The following is a 22,407-nucleotide window of genomic DNA, read 5'->3' as shown; positions in this document are numbered from 1 at the left end:
GAATGACTTTGTCCGGAGCATATCTTCTTCATGCATAGAGGGATTTTGATGAAAGTTGGCACAATTGTTCATCATCATGAGAAGGAGTGTCATGCGCAAGAACCAGGTCCCTAGGTCTAAGGTCAAGGTCACACTTAGAGGCCAAAGGTCAGATACAAGAATGACTTTGTCCAAAGCATTTCTTCTTCATGCATAGAGGGATTTTGATATAACTTGGCACAAATGTTCACCACCATGAGGCGGAGTGTCATGCGCAAGAACCAGGTCTCTAGGTCTAAGGTCAAGGTCACACTTAGAGGTCAAAGGATACAAGAATGAAAACCTTGTCCGGAGCATTTCTTCTTCATGCATAGAGGGATTTTGATATAACTTGGCACAAATGTTCACCACCACAAGACGTAGTGTCATGCGCAAGAACCAGGTCCCTAGGTCTAAGGTCAAGGTCACACTTAGAGGCCAAAGGTCAGATACAAGAATGACTTTGTCCGAAGCATTTCTTCTTCATGCATGGAGGGATTTTGATGTAACTTGACACAATTATACACCATCATGAGACGAAGTGTCATGCGCAGTTCCCTTCTTTAGAATTACTTCCCTTTGTTGTTACTATAAATAGCTTATATTGTAACTTTTTCATTACTAGTCGTAGGGAAAAATCGAGACCACTTTTCTGTAGTACAACATGCATGCTACATCCAATTTTGAGGTGTATTTTGACCAGTCTCTACCTGGTAAAGATTTTTGTGTGGACTTACAATTTTTTTTTTGATTTTTTTTTTTTTTTTTCTTTTTTTTTTTTAAGATTAACTTCCCTTAGTTGTTACTATAAATAACTTATATTGTAACTTTTTTATAATTGACCGTAGGGAAAAACCAAGACCACTTTTCTGTGGTACAACATAGATGTTACTTTCCAATTTTAGGTGTATTTTAAGGTATCTCTACCTGGTAAGGAGTTTTTTTGTGGACTTAGAAAAACAAAACACTTAGTTATTACTAAACAACCACAAAATTAAAATTCCATTTGCAAATACAGGTGCTAGAGTAAAGAAATTTGCTGTGACGGGCGTATATTGTGACATTCTTGCACTCTTGTTTCAATTTGGACAGTGCCATTAACTGTTAAAAGGGGTGCATACCAAACAGTTATATGATTACAGATGCAGCATGTTTAATTGTATGATTACAGGTGCAGCATGTTTGATTGTATGATTACCGATGCAGCATGTTTGATTGTATGATTACAGATGCAGCATGTTTGATTATATGATTACAGATGCAGCATGTTTGATTATATGATTACAGATTCAGCATGTTTAAATATATGATTACTATGATTACAGGTGCAGCTGGCTGCAGACAGAAGTAAGACATTTGCTCTCAAGTGCCTTAAGAAAAAACACATTGTTGAGACTCGACAACAAGAACACATCTATTCTGAGAAGAAAATCATGATGGAATGCAGATCTCCTTTCATTACTAGGTTTGTAATTACAGATACCTTAGGGCTACTTTCTTAAGTAGGTTTATGTTTACAGAACAGTTACTATGATAGGCCTTTAATTAGAAATATATTAGGACAACTTTTCTTACAGGGTTTCCTTAATAGGGTTGTAATTAGAGATATATCGGAACAATTTTCCTTACAGGGTTGTGATAATAGATACATTGGAATGAAGTTTCTTATAGATTTGTAATTACAGGTACATAAGAACAACTTCCCAGATAGGGTTGATATCACATATATGATAGAACTTCTTTCCGTATATGGTTGTGATTACAGATACATATGAGAAACTTTCCTTAGGGTTGTATATTGCTGAAAAACTTTCCGTATAAGGTTGTTACAAAGTTACAAATACATCAGAGCAACTTTTCTTATAGGGTCGTAGTTATACACACAGAAACTTTCCGTTTGTGTTATAGTTATAGGTTTATTACAAATACATAGGAGCAACAGCCTTCACAGGGTTGTAGTTACAGATACATTAGAACAACTGCCTTCACAGGGTTGTAATCACAGATATATTACAAATGCCTTCACAGGGTTGTAGGTACAGATATATTAGAACAGGGTTGTAATCATGGATATATTACTACTGCCTTGACATGGTTGTAATTACTGATACATTAGAACAACTGCCTTCACAAGGTTGTAGTTACAGACACATTAGAACAACATGCTTTACGGGTTGAAATGAGAGAAATATATAACAGTTTTTATTGATATGTTTGTAAGATACCTGGAATATCTCTCTTTTGTATTTGAAGAAACTTACAACTTCTTTCATCGACAGGTTTCTTATTACAGATACCGTCCCTCCTTAAATTACTACAGTTGTAATTTAAGAGATCTTATACTACTTTCACTGACACTTAATTGTAGATACCTTAAATATCAATCCTTTATCATAAAGGTTGTAATAAAAGGAACAAATTTGATTCAAGTTTGTTATTTCTGTAGCACTTAAAGTATCCTTCTTTATTACATGTACTTGAATACTGTAAACTCATTTAATTTCGTGGGCATGAAATTTCGTGGTTTTGGTCAAAATGGCCATTTCGTGGGGATATGAATTCGTGGATTTCAACTTCTGAACATAAAATGAATGGGAATTTTACTTGTTCGTTGGGATTAAAGTTCGTGGATTGACTCAACCACGAAATCCATGAAAATCAATCCCCCATGAATATTGATGATTTCACAGTATAACTACACAACACAAAACTAACTTTATTCATGGGTTTGTAAAACATATCCTAGCTCCTCTTCATACCTTTAATGGGATTGCATGTACTATTTCTCCATTCATTATTCCATTTTTAATTACAGATACATGCATGTAACATTTAAGAAGACACATAATGTTGCTGTTCCCCTTTTATCCACAGATTATTCAAAACATTCAAGGATCGTAAGTTTGTCTACATGATGTTGGAGGTGTGTTTAGGTGGTGAAGTTTGGACTATATTACGTGATCACGGTAGTTTTGACGAGACAACATCGCGATTCGTGGTGGCGTGTGTTCTAGAAGCATTCCAGTACCTCCATTCCAAGGGTATCATTTACCGGGATCTGAAACCAGAAAATTTGTTGTTAGACAATAGAGGCTACATTAAACTGGTAAGATATGAAACAAACTCGTAAGTAAATGGTAATGGGTAATATAAAGGGGAAAGAACTAATATGAATATGCTGAAGTAAGAAAAGGGAAATACACCAAAAAGATGGTGACATAAAAAGGGGAAAGACACAAGGAACGACTGACGTAAAAAAGAGAAATGCTAACGAAATGGTGAAGTAAATATTGGCAATACGTAAGTACAGATAAATTCATAGAAATTAGAGTAAGAACTGACAATAATGGCAAGAACTGTGACAATAACCAACAAGAACTGCCAACAGCTGGAAAGAACTAATAGTAATAATAACTGGCAAGAACTTGCAAGAACAAGGTATTAAGCTTGTAGATATTTAGAGCAAATAAGTCACTAAAAATGGTAAAGAACATTATGCGAGTAGTAATGGTAATACACTAGGAAGACTTTGAAAGGAATTCTGGTATTTCATTTGAATTAGTTGCTCATAGATAAAAGAATATTCTAGATGTAAGGATATGCTCAGATAGGTAAGAATGAAAGAATATGATCAGAGATGTAAGAATATGGTCAGAGAAAATCAGGCTATAATTGAATAAAATGCTAAAACTGGAAATAAAAGGACTTTTTAAACAGGTTTTTCATTTTGATGTTAATTGGCATATTTGAAACCTTGGAGCAGTCGGACTATACTGACTCAGAGGGAAGGTTTTTGCAGATCTAGTCAGCAATGTGTACATGACATTATCATTGTATATTTATTGGACATTATAAACTATTACATTTTTATTCTTTCATTATATCAGTATTCCAGTTGTCTGTTTTAATATGTTGTCATTTCAGCTGAATTGTCAATACATAAGTGGTGCTTTAAATGTTGACATTTTTTAAAACTATGTCCAAGAGACCATTTTATCATGGTCCATGGAGCTTTATCAGTTGGTTCAAAAGGTAGAGAATAAGATTTCCAGCCAGGAAGTTGTCGGTTCAAACTTTGGGTAAGGGGTATTGAGGACCTTGATGATTCAGTGAAGAACAAATTATGTTTATGTTTCTGATTGAGGAGGGCAAGTTTTCAGCTATATAACTGAAATACTGTTTAATACAGCATTAAATTCAGAAAAATCGAAATCTGGTTTGCCATTACAGAGATAAAGATTTGACTTGGACAAAGATGTTGTAAAATATCATGTTTGTTTATTTGATTTATCAGTATAGTGGTGACTCAGTTTGAGTAAAAGTTAACAATGATAATGAAAGAGTTTCAGGTGCTTTAATTTTCATTTTAAAGTTCATTATTTTACTTTTATTAAGGTAGTGGACCTGTAATGACACCCATCAGTTTCTGTATGACTATGTACACTTGTTATGCAATTCAGCATTCTCCGTATGTAAATGTAGCTGAATGCACCGTTGCTTTCTGTAAAAACTGGTGAGTGCCGAAATTGCATAGTCAGAAAATACGTAAATTGTCGAATGTCATTTAAGGTTTACTACCTTAAAAAAAATGTTTCTATGTCTTAACTTGTTTATCCTTTCTTTAGGTCGACTTTGGTTTTGCAAAGAAGATTGGTTTTGGTCGTAAGACTTGGACGTTCTGCGGAACCCCAGAATACGTGGCTCCTGAGATTATTCTGAATAAGGGTCATGATTTTGCAGCAGATTACTGGTCATTAGGAATACTCATGTTTGAATTGCTGACTGGAAGGTAGGTGATTACTGGTCATTAGGAATACTCAAGTTTGAATTGCTGACCGGAAGGTAGGCGATTACTGGTCATTAGGAATACTCGTGTTTGAATTGCTGACTGGAAGGTAGGTGTCCCATGTCCCATCCTGGAAGTTTTCACAGGTTTTTTAAAACAAGACCAAAAACAGTAAATTGATTAACTTGTGAAATGAGCTAAAAATATATCTGACTGGTATTTTGTAAGGGGAGACTTCGTGTTTGATTATTAAAGCGGAAATCAAAACAGTGTTTTTGTTTATATAATTAAAGTCTCAGTACAATGCTAAGTGGGCTAATGGTTTGAAGCATAGGTAGTGCTTTTATAGTGAGGTCAGTCTGTAACCTTGCTTTTCAGCAAGGTCCCTCTGGTTGACTAAACTCTTTACTCTCAGACTTTTGAGTTGCTTACCTGAACCAAAACTTCTGAACTTTAAATTTTTAGAGTGAACATTATTTCATGTTATTTATTTTGCAATGGCAGCATTTATAAAACTGTCACTAGGGGCATTGCAGTTTACATTGATCAATATATCTCGCCTTTCATTTGAAGTGTTCTGTAATTTTGCCTTTTTATATAAATGTACAAGAAATAAGTTGAAATTCTTGCCCTTTTTTTCAGTCCACCATTCTCGGGCTCAGATCCTATGAGGACGTATAACATCATTCTGAAGGGGATAGATGTTATTGAGTTTCCAAAGAAAATCTCTAGAAATGCTCATGTGCTCATCAAAAAATTATGTCGTGATAACCCAACTGAAAGACTTGGATATGGCAAAAATGGCATTGTTGATATTAAGAAAAACAAGTAAGTTATGGCAAAAATGGCATTGCTGTTATTAAGACAAACAAGTAAGTTTCAGTAAAAGTAGCATTTTGTTATGGAGAAAAACTTGTAAATTATCTCAAAATAAAAAACCTCACTAAAATATTGTAAAAATTGCTTTGTTAACATTGAAGAGACAAGCAAGCTTTCACAAAATTACTGTGGGTGAGAACAAAATGAATTATAGCATAAATGAAACTTTATATCAAAAAGTAGGGCATGTAGAGCATTTTTGGTGTGAAAGGTTATGACGGTAAATGGCATTTTTTGATCTGAACAGCAAGTAGTTTAGCATGGATATGGAATTGTTCATATGAAAAGACAGGTTAATCATGGAAAAATATGACATTAGCAATATTACAAAAAAAACATGGCAAAGAATGGAATTGATTTCATAGAAAATAGGGACAAAGCACTGCAAAAACAATTATTGAACATGATAAAACTTGTATGGCAGAATAATTTATTACTGTAATACGAACTTCTTACATTATGTATATTGCCTGTTTCAGATGGTTCCAGGGTTTTGACTGGAATGGTTTGGTTCAACGGTCAATGGTTCCCCCACTTGTACCAAAGGTAAGTCAAGGTTTTCTCAGCAAGTGCTGTTGCATGATACATGTCATGACTCGAGAATGTTCTCTCGCATGCATTTGTCTTAAATCTTAATTTTCCCCAAAGTTTTTCAAGCTTTCTCTTCTAGACTTCAATATTTCATTCCTTTTGCATGCATTTTTTCTTGTACTATAAGCTTTCTTCTTTGCAATTTATTTTATTTAACCTTTAGCCTGCTGGTGAGAAGTGAATCTGCCTTTGCGATCAGTGCAGGCTGATCATGGTCTGCACTGTTTGCTGTTTATGCAGGCTGATCATGGTTTTCACTGTTCGCTATTCAGTCAGTAAATTTTCAGTGAACACCCCTTCGAATAATAAATGATATTTCCCAAATTGAATGATGGACCAGTCCATTTTAGAAATTTAGCAGGCTAAGGGTTAAATCCTAAGTATTATATATTCTGTTATAAAGTAGACAGTGTACTTTATAGAAGCTGGATATTTTTGTGGTCCTCTCTTCATTTTTGTAAGTCTTAACAGATTTATTAGGAAGTGACACTGGCTCAGAGGTTATAAAACTGAGTTTGTAGACCAGTCTCAGAATGCTGTCTTGTCATTGGTCAGTTTGAAACTGAGACATCCAATCAGATGCATTGGAGAAATGAGACAGGTCTTCAGTGTCAGTTTTTGAAGGCACAGTATGATTTACGCAGGACTCTGCTGTCCCATTTTCACAAGTTTGGGGATTTGAAGAAAAACTAGAGAAATAAATAAGTTCCAATACCGTACATTACTTCTTCTGCCTCATAACATACTTTAGGGATTGCTGTAAAATAGCTCCAGAATGGTTACAGATGGATCTGTCATACTTCCCTGGTATTGTCTGAAAATATATATTACCATTTAATAGTCTTAGCAACTGTGATCAAAAGTAATTTTGCAATTTTCGAAAGGACATTTTTGCCAGACAGTGTGTTTTCTTTTGGTAGTAAGTGTAAAAAGATATTATTACTATGAAACGCCACATGCAATTGCCACATTACCCGATATTAGTTTAGAGATAAGTTTATCATTTAATCTAATATTTTCGACTCAGACAAAATTTACTTCAGGGATCCCTTGTCTGTCTTGATCAGTCTCATTGCCTTCATCTTCAAATTTAGATCACGCTGATAGAATAACTGCAATAGAAACATCCGCTACTACTAGATATATCTGTGCACACCTGGGAAATCCAGACAGGAATCATCAAACTGAACTGACTGTTAATGACTTTGTTTGTTTCAAATGAATTCCCTTTGGGTTTGAGGATATTTCTTTTGTATTAAGTTTATTTTCTTTGGATTTGAGGATATTTATGTTAAATACAGAGGTCAAAGACCTGTGATACTTTCAAGTTTGTATTCCATGAATTTTCATATCTTGAGGTGAAAAGCGTTTCAAACAAACAATCAAGTTCCAAATTACTGAACATTTTAGTATACATTAACCAATTTCCAAAATCATGGATCAGATCAACTAAATTTGGTTTCTGCTTTTTGTATTCTTCAAAATTCAGGACTGAACTATGACAGATCAGTAAATTGCTCAAGGCTTTTATAGAGTAAAATATTGAATGGATGTCAGATTGAATAAAAGACATTTATGCTTTAATTCATGCCAAGTACAACCCCTATCACAATCACCTCCCACAAGAACCACTTTTTTGTTTCAATCTCAAGCTTTTAACCACTTTGTGCACATGTCCTTTTAATTCAAATCACTATGAGGGTCTTAAAAAAATCTTAAACTGTCTCTACAGCTGTATTCAAGTCATTCCAGTCAGTAATCCCTTCTACTTAAGCTGTACCAGTAAAATAGAGAAGGTATTTTGTAACCGTGTTGTAACCAGCTGTCTGCCCAGGTGACATTTAGAGGTTTTAAATACCATAGCATCAATATCTGCAAATGTTATAACATCAATATTTGTTGTAGAAAATCACCATAACTCCAATAATCTCTTTCATAACACTCGAGAGACTTCAGAAAATTTTACATCAGCAACAGTCTGAAATAACGAATGATTCTTTTATGGCAGTCACCCATGTTAAAATATATTCACAGAAATGTCTACAAATCCAAGGTGCCCGTCTGCTTAGCTCAATATGGAAAGCACAGATCTACGGATCACAGGGCCGGATCACAGCATCTGCGCAGTCTGGTCAGGATCCATGCTGTTCGCTTTCAAAGCCTATAGCAATTAGAGAAATTGTTAGCGAACTGCATGGATCCTGACCAGGATGCGCAGGCTGGTCTGGATCCATGCTGGTCGCAAATGTACTATGTTGGTTTTATCATGGTGCGGCTCAGATCATTTTCCAAGTGAGGAAGTTGCCAGTTACTTGCAGGGAACAGGTTTGTACTTGACCAAGTACAAAATCCAGGAACATTGGTTAGGTTAACTTACCACCATTACTTAACTGAAATACTGTTGAAAACTGGCATTAAACCCAAACTGAATGAAGAAATCCAAGCTAATCTGTCTAAATAATGCAAAAAACCTCGGGAGAACACTTTAAAAAAGTTATGAATTATTGAAATAGACAATAGTTACTGTAGAATGATCATGATAAAATCAGTTCGAAACTGTTGGCCATACTTTTTGACAACTTGGTAAAGCATAATACAATGAAGAATATCTTTTCAAGGGAAGCAACTGCCAAGAAAGTCTTGATTTTTAATGATAGAGTTCAGTTTATTTTTTACATTAAGTGAAAGATAGTTTTATATTTTAATAAAACATCATAATTATACTACTTCTTCACAAGTTAATGTTTTTTTATACTAAAAGTTGCCTGAAAAAAAAATTGAGCATGAAAATGTTTTGAACAAACTTGATATTTTGAAGATATTAAATTGCTGACCCCAAGGTTGTCATGCCCTAGATATTAAAAAAACTATATAATACTGTTTCAAATTTGGAACCTTTGTAGCAGAAATCTTGTTTTTTTTTTTGTCTTTTTTTTAAAAATAATATGAATTAAATATTTCTTCATGCATTAGTTTTAAAATTATGGAAGTAGTCGGGGTACTTTTTAAACAGCCCTCTTACCTCCGTAAAACTACCAGCAGTATGGTGCAGTTGGTAGATGTTGTAAAAAAAGGTTGCCCTCATCAAGGGCTTAATGGAAAACTTTCATAACTTGTTAAAAGAGAGTTTTCACAGTTTTCCATTCAGCCCTCAGCTCAGCCTGTTAAGAGATAAATCTCAGAACAGAAGTAGTTTACCTAAGTAGCATAGTCCCTGTCCAGTAGCATTTAGTACCAAGAAGTACAGACCAGTGCACTGTACTATTCAGTGCAAAGTTCGATCATTTTCAAAGAATAATTGTGTGTGTCACTTTGATATAGGAGGAGACCAAGAGTAGATTTGTAGACTTCAAGCAGGTGAGATCTTATTCATGACCTTGACCTTTATGGTTGGAAATACTCCGGTTATTATCCTTACTCCATTAATATTCACGAAAGGCATAATAATGGTCATCTCAGTACAAGGAAGGTACACAAGTACTACTTTTTGTCATTGCAGTTATCCAGTTTCTGCTCTGACATGGTGTGTATGAAAGTCACTTAAGTCTTTTTTAGCTATTGCTCAGGTGAGTAATTGTGATCGCTCGATGTTCGGCATCTGTCTGTCGTCTGTCAACATTTAGCTTGTGTATGCGATAGAGGCTGTATTTTTTAACTGATCTTCATGAAATTTTGTCAGAATGATTACCTTGATAAAATCTAGGAAAGTTGAAAAATGGGTCATCTGGGGTCAAAAACTAGGTCACTAGGTCAAATCAAAGAAAAACCTTGTGTATGCGACAGAGGCTGTATTTTTCAACTGATCTTCATGAAATTTTGTCAGAATGATTACCTTGATAAAATCTAGGCCAACTTTGAAATTTGGGTCATCTGGGGTCAAACACTAGGTCACTAGGTCAAATCAAAGAAAAACCTTGTGTATGCGATAGAGGCTGTATGTTTCGATTGATTTTCATGAATTTCATCAGTATGATTGCCTTGGTGAAATCTAGGTCAAGTTCGAATATGGGTCATCTGGAATCAAAAACTAGGTCTCTAGGTCAAATCAAAGAAAAACCTTGTGTAAGCAACAGGGACAGTATTTTACACCGGATCTTCATGAAATTTGATCAGAATGTTTGTCTGGATGAAATCTAGGTGGAGTTTGAATATGGGTCATCTAGGGTCAAAAACTAGGTCACCCAGTCAAATCAAAGAAAAACCTTGTGTACGCAATAGGGGCTGCATTTTACACTGGATATTCATAAAATTTAGTCAGAATGATTTCCTTGATAAAATCTAGGTCAAGTTAGAATATGGGACATCTGTGTTCAAAAACTAGGTCACTAGGGCAAATCAAAGAAAAACCTTGTGTATGCAATAGAGACTGTATTTTTCAATTGATCGTCATGAAATTTGGTCAGAATGGTAGCCTTGATAAAATTAAGGTCAAGTTTTAATATGGGTCATCTGGGGTCAAAAACTAGGTCGCTAGGACAAATCAAAGAAAAGCATTTTGTATGCGATAGAGGCTGTATTTTTCAATTGAGGTTGATGAAATTTGGTCAGAATGATTGCCTTGATCAAATCTAGGTCAAGTTTGAATGTAGGTCATCTTGGCTCAAAAACTAGGTCACTAGGTCAAATTGAAGAAAATTCTTGTTTAAGAGACCACATTTTTGGTCCAATCTTAATGAAAATTGGTCAGAATATTTGTTTCCATGAAATCACTCGGTCAAACATGTTTACACTGTTATAGTGTGTTTCTCAGGTGAGCGACCTAGGGCCATCTTGGCCCTCTTGTTTAAATAGTATGTTATGTTTTCTGTAATTTTTCAATTTTTCATACATTGAAATATTATTCATTTTCTAGAATTTACAAGGCAATGAATAATGTGTAATTGATGTTTAACAGTGCTTTATACTTAAAGGAGATAGAATATTAAGAGGAGATAATCCTCAGGAAATGCAAAAACAGATAAGAGTTGCTGCTTTCAGAGCTGTGAGAAATATAGAGAGGTGGTTTTGCAGTATCTATAATCATTGCATTGCCTCACAATTCGTAGATATTCACAGTCGGTCTTAGGTTGGAACCCAAATTTGACCATAACTGACACTTCATGATAAAGTACAGCCAAATCTGTATCAAGCAGTTAGCCAATTGGCTGCTTTAAGCAGGTACCTGCTTATGGTTGGAATGAAAAATCAATTTGCAAAGTAAGCTTACTGGCTGCTTAAAGCAAGTGGCTGCTTTAGGCAAGTTGAAATTAGAATGAAAAGACAATCAATCACTTAAGAGCAAGTGACTGCTTTAGACAAGATGAAATTAATTCAATGGGTCACTTTGGAAAGTTAGCTTACTGGCAGCTTAAGAGCAAGTGACTGCTTTAGACAAGATGAAATTAATTCAATGGGTCACTTTGGAAAGTTAGCTTACTGGCAGCTTAAGAGCAAGTGACTGTTTAGACAAGATGAAATTAATTCAATGGGTCACTTTGGAAAGTTAGCTTACTGGCAGCTTAAGAGCAAGTGACTGTTTAGACAAGATGAAATTAATTCAATGGGTCACTTTGGAAAGTTAGCTTACTGGCAGCTTAAGAGCAAGTGACTGCTTTTGACAAGATGAAATTAATTCAATGGGTCACTTTGGAAAGTTAGCTTACTCGCTGCTTAAGGCAAGTGGCTGCTAAATACAGGTGGTCACTTAAGGAAGGTTGAATAAAATTTGTTTGAGATAAATGATATTCAAAAGTTTAGTATATTTCTTCACAGATCTTGAAGCTTCTTTTGCCTAAGAAAAACAAGAAGGTATCAATGACTGAAAGCTTTCCTAATCACTGTGTACTTTAATCCATTCAAAATTCACAAATTCATAAAGAATATGTTGCGATATGAGTATATTAAATTCAAATATTCCAATATTATACAAAAGCAAGAATCACCTGGTTTTGATAGTGTTTACAAGACAACTTGTCTGTTGTAACTCTCAAAGACTTTAGACAAAATTGTTTCAGAGGTCTGTCAATATTAAATGTTTGACATTGAGTTAGTGAAGAAAAAATCATCAATAAAGTACATTCATTCGCCACTTTTAGAAGTGGAGATCTGTGTTTTGTAAATGCTAAATTTCTCTGTATCCCAAACCTAAAAGGTACTAGCAAGTTGAAGAATTGTTATTGCACACATTCCCTGCAGTTTTGCACTGTTAACCAATGAAAATGCCTTACACACATTATATATCCATATAGTAAATCAGATATTGTATATGTAAAGTATTGAATATTTGTTGTTAATGTTTATGTATGAGGACTGGACGGGTTATTAGAATGCTAGTTGCTTGTGTTGGTATGATACACAGAAGAATTTTGTGTAAATTCTATAATTCAGAATGTTTACTTGATGTTTTCTGTATTTTTTAAATAATTACAATATTACCGTTTATTCCCTCATTAACACCTTCCCCCAGTACATGATAACCCCCACCATTTTTAAAGAGTTTCCGACATATTTTAAATTCAGTCGCAAGTAAATACCTGCACTTTGATAGTGCTATAATTTTTGAAATCATTGGTTAGAAGTTGGATTTATAGTTTATATTTACGTTAATAAGGGAATATACGGTATCTTTTCGAAAAACATGTCATTGTAGGTCATAATTACAAGAGATGAACCGTAGAAAACTGTTAACTGTAACTTAAGTTTATGATGATTTTCTAAGGTAATGTGTCTGATTCTGTAGAGTGAGATCGAACAGTTGTACAAGAAGATATATGAGCTGCGCCATGAGAAAACCAACATAGTGACTTTGCGACCAGCATGGATCCAGACCAGCCTGCGCAGCCGCGCAGTCTGGTCAGGATCCATGCTGTTCGCTAACGGTTTCTATAATTGCAATAGGTATTGATAGCGAACAGCATGGATCCTGACCAGACTGCGCAGATGCGCAGGCTGGTCTGGATACATCCTGGTCGCAAACCCACTATGTTGGTTTTCTCATGGCACGGCTCATATGCTTTGCATCATAGTTGTCTCCAACAAATAAAAGCAGATAATGGAATTTAAACTTAAAATAAAAAAAATAAAAATTGCTACAATTTAACACTCGTAATGTAAGCTGTTGCTGTCAAGTAAGTTTAAGGAGTTCTAGAAAATTGATTGTGTACGTTTTATGTTTGTTTCAGGTGAAGGGGCCAGCTGATTACAGCAATTTTGACCACTATCCAAAGTCCCTAGAGGTTCCTCCTGATGAGCTGTCTGGCTGGGATACAGACTTTTGAACAATTCACTCATGATGTATTCTGTGATATATTCATTATACAGGTAATAGTTTAACTCCTTGCGACACAGGAGAGATTGCAGTTGTTTACTTGGGTTGCCAATGAAAGTTCAAGTTTGTGTTTTGGAGTAAATTAAGCTGAGATATAACTTTCGCAAAATGTTTCTTGAAAATGTCACTTAGAGTTCCATTGGCTGCCATTTTAAGCTTCTTTGTTACACTTCCACTGATTGGGTGACACTTCAAGCTAACATTTACACGTCTCCCAATTGGCTGCCATTTAAGGCTTCAGTGTTGCATCATCACTGGTTGGTTAGCCTTTGCAGAGCTGGTTGGCTACTATATGAAATTTGCTGACGAGTCAGAAGATCAGTGCCTTTATAATAGAATCATGCTGCTTGTGGTTTTATCTGTAAAAGTCAGTGGAATGAAAGTGGGTCATTAAAAATAGATCATTTATTATGATGTTTCATTTACTTGGGCTATTAAGCAAGGTTATTTATCATTAATTTTATACTGATACATGCATTTGAAGTAAGTAGATGAAGAAATATCAAAGGTTGAGCACAAAACTAATGTAACTTTATATTAATGAAGTACAAGATACAGTAATTTCACACTCAGCCCTCTACATGTATATGCACTTGTTATTTAGCATAATAATATAACTAATATCTCTGCTGCAAAATAGATGCATAATAATAATTTCTAGATACAAATCTAGTTATCTATAATTATCCTGTTGTTCAGTTGATTGCTACCAATGTCCCTAGGATCCTGTCTATTAAACTAATGTTTTAATATATCATTTATGCACAATTATCTCACATCAGATAGACTTTATTCAGGCCTGCAGAGTTAAAAGCCATAAAGAATGAAATAAATTAATTTAGATTGATAACATTATGACAAATTGCTGTACATTGCAGAACACAATATGGTAGAAAGGGAGGTTAATGTGACCTAGCAGCTTTGCTTTGAGTCCATTTGCTGGAAATACCAGTATTGGTGTCATATGAGAAGTGGTTGTGACCTCTGTGAGGCTCGAACCTATGATCTTTTGGGTTGAGTGGCCAACAACTTGTCCACTGCTCCCTTATGCTACCACTCACCTTTCAAAGGCCATTTTTTATATTAAGCGAGAGCATATTCCAGCTAACCTGTAATTCAATATTGCATTAAAATCCGATATGACACTCAGAAATGTGTTTAAAAAGCTACCAATTTTTAAAATATATTTATCTATATTCATTTTACATTATCTTATTACTTTATTTTTTAGGTACTCAAGTCCATAGATTTGATGTGCTATTTATATAGCAGCTTTCCAGTTGCCAGGAAACAGGGTCAAGGTCATTGGAACAAAGAAGATAATGTAATCAGAGAATCAGCTGAGCAACACATACAAGAAACCAACAAGACCATGAAAGATCTGTTTTATATGGGATGTGTTACCATGGAAACACTGCAGCATTAGCACTCTTGCCAAAGAATTAATTAGTTCTTGATTAGTGTAGATGATTTGCAAAATCACATTACAATTAGAGGTTTTACCATGAAACTATTGCATATAGTGAAAGAGGGTTTTTAAACAGTTTCACAAAATGTCTTGTTTTCTTTTGTAGTTCTATGTCTTTTTTGTTCGAAATTGTGTCTCTTGTCTAAATAAATGTAGTGATCTGTCAAGCCATAATTCAGAAAAATCTTGTGGCTTTTTTAGCTCACCTGTCACATAGTGACAAGGTGAGCTTTTGTGATCATGCAGCGTCCGTCGGCCGTCCATCCGTCCGTAAACTTTCGCTTGTGACCACTCTAGAGGTCACATTTTTTGTGGGATCTTTATGAAAGTTGGTCAGAATGTTTATCTTGATGATATCTAGGTCAAGTTCGAAACTGGGTTACGTGCGGTCCAAAACAAGGTCAGTAGGTCTAAAAATAGAAAAACCTTGTGACCTGTCTAGAGGCCATATATATCAAAAGATCTTCATGAAAATTGGTCAGAATGTTCACCTTGATGATATCTAGGTCAGATTTGAAACTGGGTCACGTGCCATCAAAAACTAGGTCAGTAGGTCTAAAAATAGAAAAACCTTGTGACCTCTCTAGAGGCCATATATTTCAATGGATCTTCATGAAAATTGATCAGAACGTTCACGTTGATGATATCTAGGTCAAGTTCGAATCTGGGTCACGTGCCGTTAAAAACTAGGTCAGTAGGTCAAATAATAGAAAAACCTTGTGACCTCTCTAAAGGCCATATTTTGCATGGGATCTGTATGAAAGTTGGTCTGAATGTTCATCTTGATGATATCTAGGTCAAATTTGAAACTGGGTCACGTGCGGTCAAAAACTAGGTCAGTAGGTCTAAAAATAGAAAAACCTTGTGACCTCTCTAGAGGCAATATATTTCATGAGATCTTCATGAAAATTACTCAGAATGTTCATCTTGATGATATCTAGATCAAGTTCGAAACAGGGTCATGTGCGGTCAAAAACTAGGTCAGTAGGTCTAAAAATAGAAAAACCTTGTGACCTCTCTAGAGGCCATACATATGAATGGATCTCCATACAAATTGGTCAGAATGTTCATCTTGAAGATATCTAAGTCAAGTTTGAAACCGGGTCACGTGCTGTAAAAAACTAGGTCAGTAGGTCAAATAATAAAAAAAACCTTGTGACCTCTCTAGAGGCCATACTTTTCGAGGGATCTGTATGAAAGTTGGTCTGAATGTTCATCTTGATGATATCTAGGTCAAATTTGACACTGGGTCAACAGCGGTCAAAAACTAGGTCAGTAGGTCTAAAATTATTAAAATCTTTTGACCTCTCTAGAGGCCATATTTTTCGATGGATCTTCATGAAAATTGATCTGAATGTTCACCTTGATGATCTCTAGGTCAGTTTTGAAACTGGGTCACATATGGTCAAAAACTAGGCCAGTAGGTATAAAAATAGAAAAACCTTGTGACCTCTCTAGAGGCCATATTTTTCATGGGATCTGTATGAAAGTTGGTCTGAATGTTCATCTTGATGATATCTAGGTCAAATTCGAAACTGGGTCACGTGCGGTCAAAAACTAGGTCAGTAGGTCTAAAAATAGAAAAACCTTGTGACCTCTCTAGAGGCCATATATTTCATGAGATCTTCATGAAAATTGCTCAGAATGTTCATCTTGATGATATCTAGGTCAAGTTAGAAACAGGGTCATGTGCGGTCAAAAACTAGGTCAGTAGGTCTAAAAATAGAAAAACCTTGTGACCTCTCTAGAGGCCATACATATGAATGGATCTCCATACAAATTGGTCAGAATGTTCATCTTGAAGATATCTAAGTCAAGTTTGAAACCGGGTCACGTGCTGTAAAAAACTAGGTCAGTAGGTCAAATAATAAAAAAACCTTGTGACCTCTGTAGAGGCCATACTTTTCGAGGGATCTGTATGAAAGTTGGTCTGAATGTTCATCTTGATGATATCTAGGTCAAATTTGAAACTGGGTCAACAGCGGTCAAAAACTAGGTCAGTAGGTCTAAAATTATTAAAATCTTTTGACCTCTCTAGAGGCCATATTTTTCGATGGATCTTCATGAAAATTGATCTGAATGTTCACCTTGATGATATCTAGGTCACTTTTGAAACTGGGTCACGTACGGTCAAAAACTAGGCTAGTAGGTATAAAAATAGAAAAACCTTGTGACCTCTCTAGAGGCCATATTTTTCATGAGATCTTCATGAAAATTAGTGAGAATGTTCACCTTGATGATATCTAGGTAAAGTTCAAAACAGGGTCACGTACCTTCGAAAACTAGGTCAATAGGTCAAATAATAGAAAAACCTTGTGACCTCTCTAGAGACCATATTTTTCAATGGATCTTCTTGAAAATTGGTTAGAATTTTTATCTTGATAATATCTAGGTCAAGTTCAAAACTGCGTCACATGAGCTCAAAAACTAGGTCACTATGTCAAATAATAGAAACAACGACGTCATACTCAAAACTGGGTCATGTGGGAAGAGGTGAGTGATTCAGGACCATCATGGTCCTCTTGTTTTTTGGAATTTCATAGGATTTGATTTTACATATTTACTTACCTTTTTCTATGCTTATCTTATAATGCAAACTACGCTGTTGCTTAAATTATTTGGTGGATAATAAATTTCTTAATGTTGCAATAACTCATGCTTCTTCAGCATATTCCCAGATAGCTAATCCTTTATGTGTTCTTGAAGAGCAGTTTGACTGTATGCAAGATGTTGCATTTGTTTAATTTTTCTTGACTTTGATAAAAGATGTTTCATGTTTGAACATTCAGAATGAACTTAAATGCTTCTGACCAAACAAGTTTCAAATTGCGATGTTACGATTCTAATACAAAAGGTACTTTGTTTCCCAAAGGGTAGGTGCAATTACTTATCTGCCTGGCTTTTATGTCTCTCTTACCCAAAGTCTGTCTGCCACATAAAAAATGTTCCTCAATTTCAATCAAAGTGGATGTTTGACTTAACAAAAATAAATAAATACCATAAGTTAAACCAGTATAACCAGAATTCATGCACAGTAGACATATCTGAATAGATGCTGCTATGGAATTTTGATGTATCAATACTAATATTTGTAAATTTATAAATTATAATAATACTTATTGAATGGCTTATGGTCAATAGTTTTGACTATTGACTGGCAAGCCATTCAATAAGTGATTTATTACATGACATCAGAAATTAATTTTCAGTTCTTTTGGGGGGTTTTAAATATTTTTTTTTACTTATTAGCCCTTCTTATTAGCCCTGTAAACACCTTTAACTATAGACAATATATTTAGTACAAACCTTTGGCTGCCAGTTTATATAGGGAGTGGTGTAATAATGGTTTTATAATTTAGGGTTCAATAATATTTGGACTTCTGAACAGGAATTATTAAGTTTTAAAGTCGATTTTGCTACTGAAACGGTGAAGTATCTGGTCAGTTTTGAAATCATTTAATATGCCATTTGTAGGAGATATATTTAGATTCCATTTGATAGGTATAGACAAAGATTATAATATATTATGTAGATTCCATTTTGCATTGGATATTTCTGAGTTATACTATAGTTATTTCCCTTAAGAATATATCTGCCATTTGTAGTTGGAATTTATGTTAACTAGTTCACAAGATTATAAAGGAAAAATGACAATGATTTTTTTCATGAAATATCATTGTGTCTTAAGAGTTGGTCTACATGTATCAGTCTCTTGAAAATATTCCCAGAAACAAGTTTATGTCTGATCTAGATCTTACACCATGATACAAAAGAGGCAGGAATTTCGTACTTGTATTGGTAGGTGTATACACGAAAGATTTCCGGCTTTATTTAAAGAAGCATTAAAGGCGTCAAAATTCGGAACAGAGTAAATTATTCATGAAGTATCGCCTTACATGTCAAACCACAGTGCAGATTTACCTGTAACCAGCGATTTGATTAAATTTGTTGTGCACAATGTATACATACATCATAGATATGAATAAAAATTCATAAAACAGTTTTGCAATTGGAAACTTGCAGATGATGATTTCAGCAGTCCGGTATTTACTAGTCGTTTCAGTTACCTTTTTAGCTCACCTGAGCACAAAGTACTCAGGGTGAGGTATTGTGATCGCTCACCGTCCGGCGTCCGTCCGTCCGTCCGTCCGTCTGTCCGTCCGTCCGTCCGTCTGTCGTCCGTCCACACTTCCCTTTAAACAACATCTCCTCCTAAACCAACAGGCCAATTTTGATGAAACTTCACAGGGATGTTCCTTGGATGGCCCCCTTTCAAAATTGTTCAAAGAATTGAATTCCATGCAGAACACTGGTTGCCATGGCAACCGAAAGGAAAAACTTTAAAAATCTTCTTCTCAAAAACCAGAAGCCCTAGAGCTTAGATATTTGGTGTGAAGCATTGCCTAGTGGACCTCTACCAATTTTGTTCAAATCATGACCCCGGGGTCAAAATTGACCCCGCCCCAGGGTCACTTGATTTTACATAAGAAAATCTTAAAAAATCTTCTTCTCTAAAACCAGAAGCCTTAGAGCTTAGATATTTGACATGTAGCATTGCCTAGTGGACCTCTACTAAAGTTGTTCAAATCATGACCCCGGGGTCAAAATTGACCCCGCCCCACGGGTCACTTGATTTTACATAGGAAAATCTTCAAAAAATTTCTAAAAATAAACCAGAAGGCCTAGAGCTTAGATATTTCACATGTAGCATTGCCTAGTGGACCTCTACAAAATTTGTTCAAATCATGGCCCCCGGGGTCAAAATTGACCCTGCCCCAGGGGTCACTTGATTTTACATAGGAAAATATTTAAAAAATCTTCTTCTCAAAAACCAGAAGCCCTAGAGCTTAGATATTTGACATGTAGCATTGCCTAGTGGACCTCTACTAAAGTTGTTCAAATTATGACCCGGGGTCAAAATTGACCCCGCCCTAGGGGTCACTTGACTTTACATAGGAAAATCTTCAAAAGTTTTCTAAAAATAAACCAGAAGGCCTAGAGCTTAGATATTTCACATGTAGCATTACCTAGTGGACCTCTACAAAATTTGTTCATATCATGACCCCCTGGGTCAAAATTGACCACGCCACAGGGGTCACTTGATTTTACATAGGAAAATCTTCAAAAATTTTCTAAAAATAAACTAGAAGGCCTAGAGACTAGATATTTGACATGTAGCATTGCCTAGTGGACTTCTACAAAATTTATTCAAACCTTGTCCCCCAGGGTCAAAATTGACTCCGCCCTAGGGGTCACTTGATTTTACGTAGGAAAATCTTTAAAAAAAATTCTAAAAATAAACCAGAAGGTCTAGATCTTAGATATTTGACATGTAGCATTGCCTATTAGACTTTTACAAAGTTTATTCAAATCATGACCCCTGGGGTCAAATTGACCCTGCCCCATGTACTTGATTGTACATAGAATAATCTTCAAAATTTTCTAAAAATAAACCAGAAGAGCTTAGATATTTGACATGTAGCATTGCCTAGTGGACCTCTACAAAAAGTTTTCAAATCTTGTTTTTAAAGTTACTTAAAGAAAATTTCAACTATATTTTCTTCTGTTATGATCTTTTGACCTTGAAGACTTGTCCTTAAGTGCAATGATAACAGGTGAGCGATATAGGGCCATCATGGCCCTCTTGTTTTTTTTATACTTTTAGTCTTTTAAATTTATACTTTCAGTCTTTTTAAAATTGTTGTCGTACAAGGATCTCAGTATTATGTTCTTAAGATATATGTGCACCTTTTATATATTAGAAATGAATTTGTTCATTCTGTCAATTTTACAGTCACTTAAAGGTAAAAAATATCTTGTAACAGACATAGCTGATAACTTGAAACTTGTTTTCATCAATTTATGGTATATTTCATTAAGTATAACAGTATTTTTCTATACCTTAAAATCAAAATCTTGTTCATTTAAAGAGTTCGCCTTCACTGGATCATGAGGTAGAATACTTAGAATATATCACCTTCTTGTGAAACATGTGGAATTTATATTAATATTAACACTTTTCCAAGACTTAGCACAATAGTGTGTATTTATTTTACAAATATGGTTAGATATAAATAATTAAAGCCAACATTGATCTGTATGAAAGTTGGTCTGAATGTTTATCTTGATGATATGTAGGTAAAGTTCGAAAGTGGGTCATGTGCCGTTAAAAACTAGGTCAGTAGGTCAAATAATAGAAAAACCTTGTGACCTCTCTAAAGGCCATATTTTTCATGGGATCTTTATGAAAGTTGGTCAGAATGTTCATCTTGATGATATCTAGGTCAAGTTCGAAACTGGGTCACAAGCCATCAAAAAATAGGTCAGTAGGTCTAAAAATAGAAAAACCTTGTGACCTCTCTAGAGGCCATATATTTCACAAGATCTTCATGAAAATTGGTCAGAACGTTCACCTTGATGATATTTAGGTCATTTTCGAAACTGGGTCACGTGTGGTCAAAAACTAGGTCAGTAGGTCTAAAAATAGAAAAACCTTGTGACCTCTCTAGAGACCATATATTTCATGAAATCTTCATGAAAATTGGTCAGAATGTTCACCTTGATGATATCTAGGTCATTTTCGAAAGTGGGTCACATGCCCTCTAAAACTAGGTCAGTAGGTCAAATAATAGAAAAACCTTGTGACCTCTCTAGAGGCCATATTTTTCATGGGATCTGTATGAAAGTTGGTCTGAATGTTTATCTTGATGATATGTAGGTAAAGTTCGAAAGTGGGTCATGTGCCGTTAAAAACTAGGTCAGTAGGTCAAATAATAGAAAAACCTTGTGACCTCTTTAAAGGCCATATTTTTCATGGGATCTGTATGAAAGTTGGTCTGAATGTTCATCTTGATGATATCTAGGTCAAGTTCGAAACAGGGTCATGTGCGGTCAAAAACTAGGTCAGTAGGTCTAAAAATAGAAAAAACCTTGTGACCTCTCTAGAGGCCATACATGTGAATGGATCTCCATGAAAATTGGTCAGAATGTTCATCTTGATGATATCTAGGTCAAGTTCGAAAGTGGGTCACGTGCCTTCAAAAAGTAGGTCATTAGGTCAAATAATGAAAAAACGTTGTGACCTCTCTAGAGGCCATATTTTTCATGGGATCTGTATGAAAGTTGGTCTGAATGTTTATCTTAATGATATATAGGTCAAGTTTGAAACTGGGTCAACTGCGATCAAAAACTAGGTAATTAGGTCTTGAAATAGAAAAACCTTGTGACCTCTCTAGAGGCCATACCCTTGAATGGATCTTCATGAAAATTGATCAGAATGTTTACCTTGATGATAACTAGGTCAGGTTTGAAACTGGGTTACGTGCCTTAAAAAACTAGGTCAGTAGGTCAAATAATAGA

General features: G+C 35.1%; 1 protein-coding gene and 1 long non-coding RNA gene across 9 annotated transcripts in view; one reads left to right on the top strand and one right to left on the bottom strand.

Annotated features, from left to right (window-relative positions):
- Positions 1-20,699, top strand: part of LOC123564110 (cGMP-dependent protein kinase 1-like) — a 316,502-nt gene extending 295,803 nt beyond the window's left edge. For 5 of the 8 annotated variants that reach the window (XM_053536740.1, XM_053536742.1, XM_053536739.1 and 2 more), the window contains 8 exons: positions 1,344-1,483; positions 2,893-3,124; positions 4,644-4,807; positions 5,447-5,632; positions 6,163-6,229; positions 9,596-9,631; positions 13,435-13,573; positions 14,812-20,699. In XM_053536740.1, the coding sequence (XP_053392715.1) occupies positions 1,344-1,483; positions 2,893-3,124; positions 4,644-4,807; positions 5,447-5,632; positions 6,163-6,229; positions 9,596-9,631; positions 13,435-13,530 (921 nt within the window). In that variant the 3' untranslated portion in view covers positions 13,531-13,573; positions 14,812-20,699. Of the gene's footprint in view, positions 1-1,343; positions 1,484-2,892; positions 3,125-4,643; positions 4,808-5,446; positions 5,633-6,162; positions 6,230-9,595; positions 9,632-12,025; positions 13,127-13,434; positions 13,574-14,811 lie in introns of those variants that run through there. The other 3 variants (XM_053536745.1, XM_045357439.2, XM_053536744.1) reach the window with 2 other exon arrangements.
- On the bottom strand, positions 2,938-9,603 carry LOC123564111 (uncharacterized). The gene is made up of 3 exons (XR_008369855.1): positions 7,313-9,603; positions 6,990-7,088; positions 2,938-3,076 (listed from the first exon to the last, which is right to left on the bottom strand). It is a non-coding gene; the product is annotated as an uncharacterized LOC123564111 (long non-coding RNA).
- Positions 20,700-22,407: the final 1,708 nt, after the last annotated feature.

This window comes from Mercenaria mercenaria, chromosome 2 (assembly GCF_021730395.1).
Source record: "Mercenaria mercenaria strain notata chromosome 2, MADL_Memer_1, whole genome shotgun sequence".
NCBI lineage: Eukaryota > Metazoa > Mollusca > Bivalvia > Venerida > Veneridae > Mercenaria > Mercenaria mercenaria.
The sequence above is the reverse complement of the archived record's forward strand: the minus strand, read 5'-3'. Positions and strand labels throughout refer to the sequence as shown.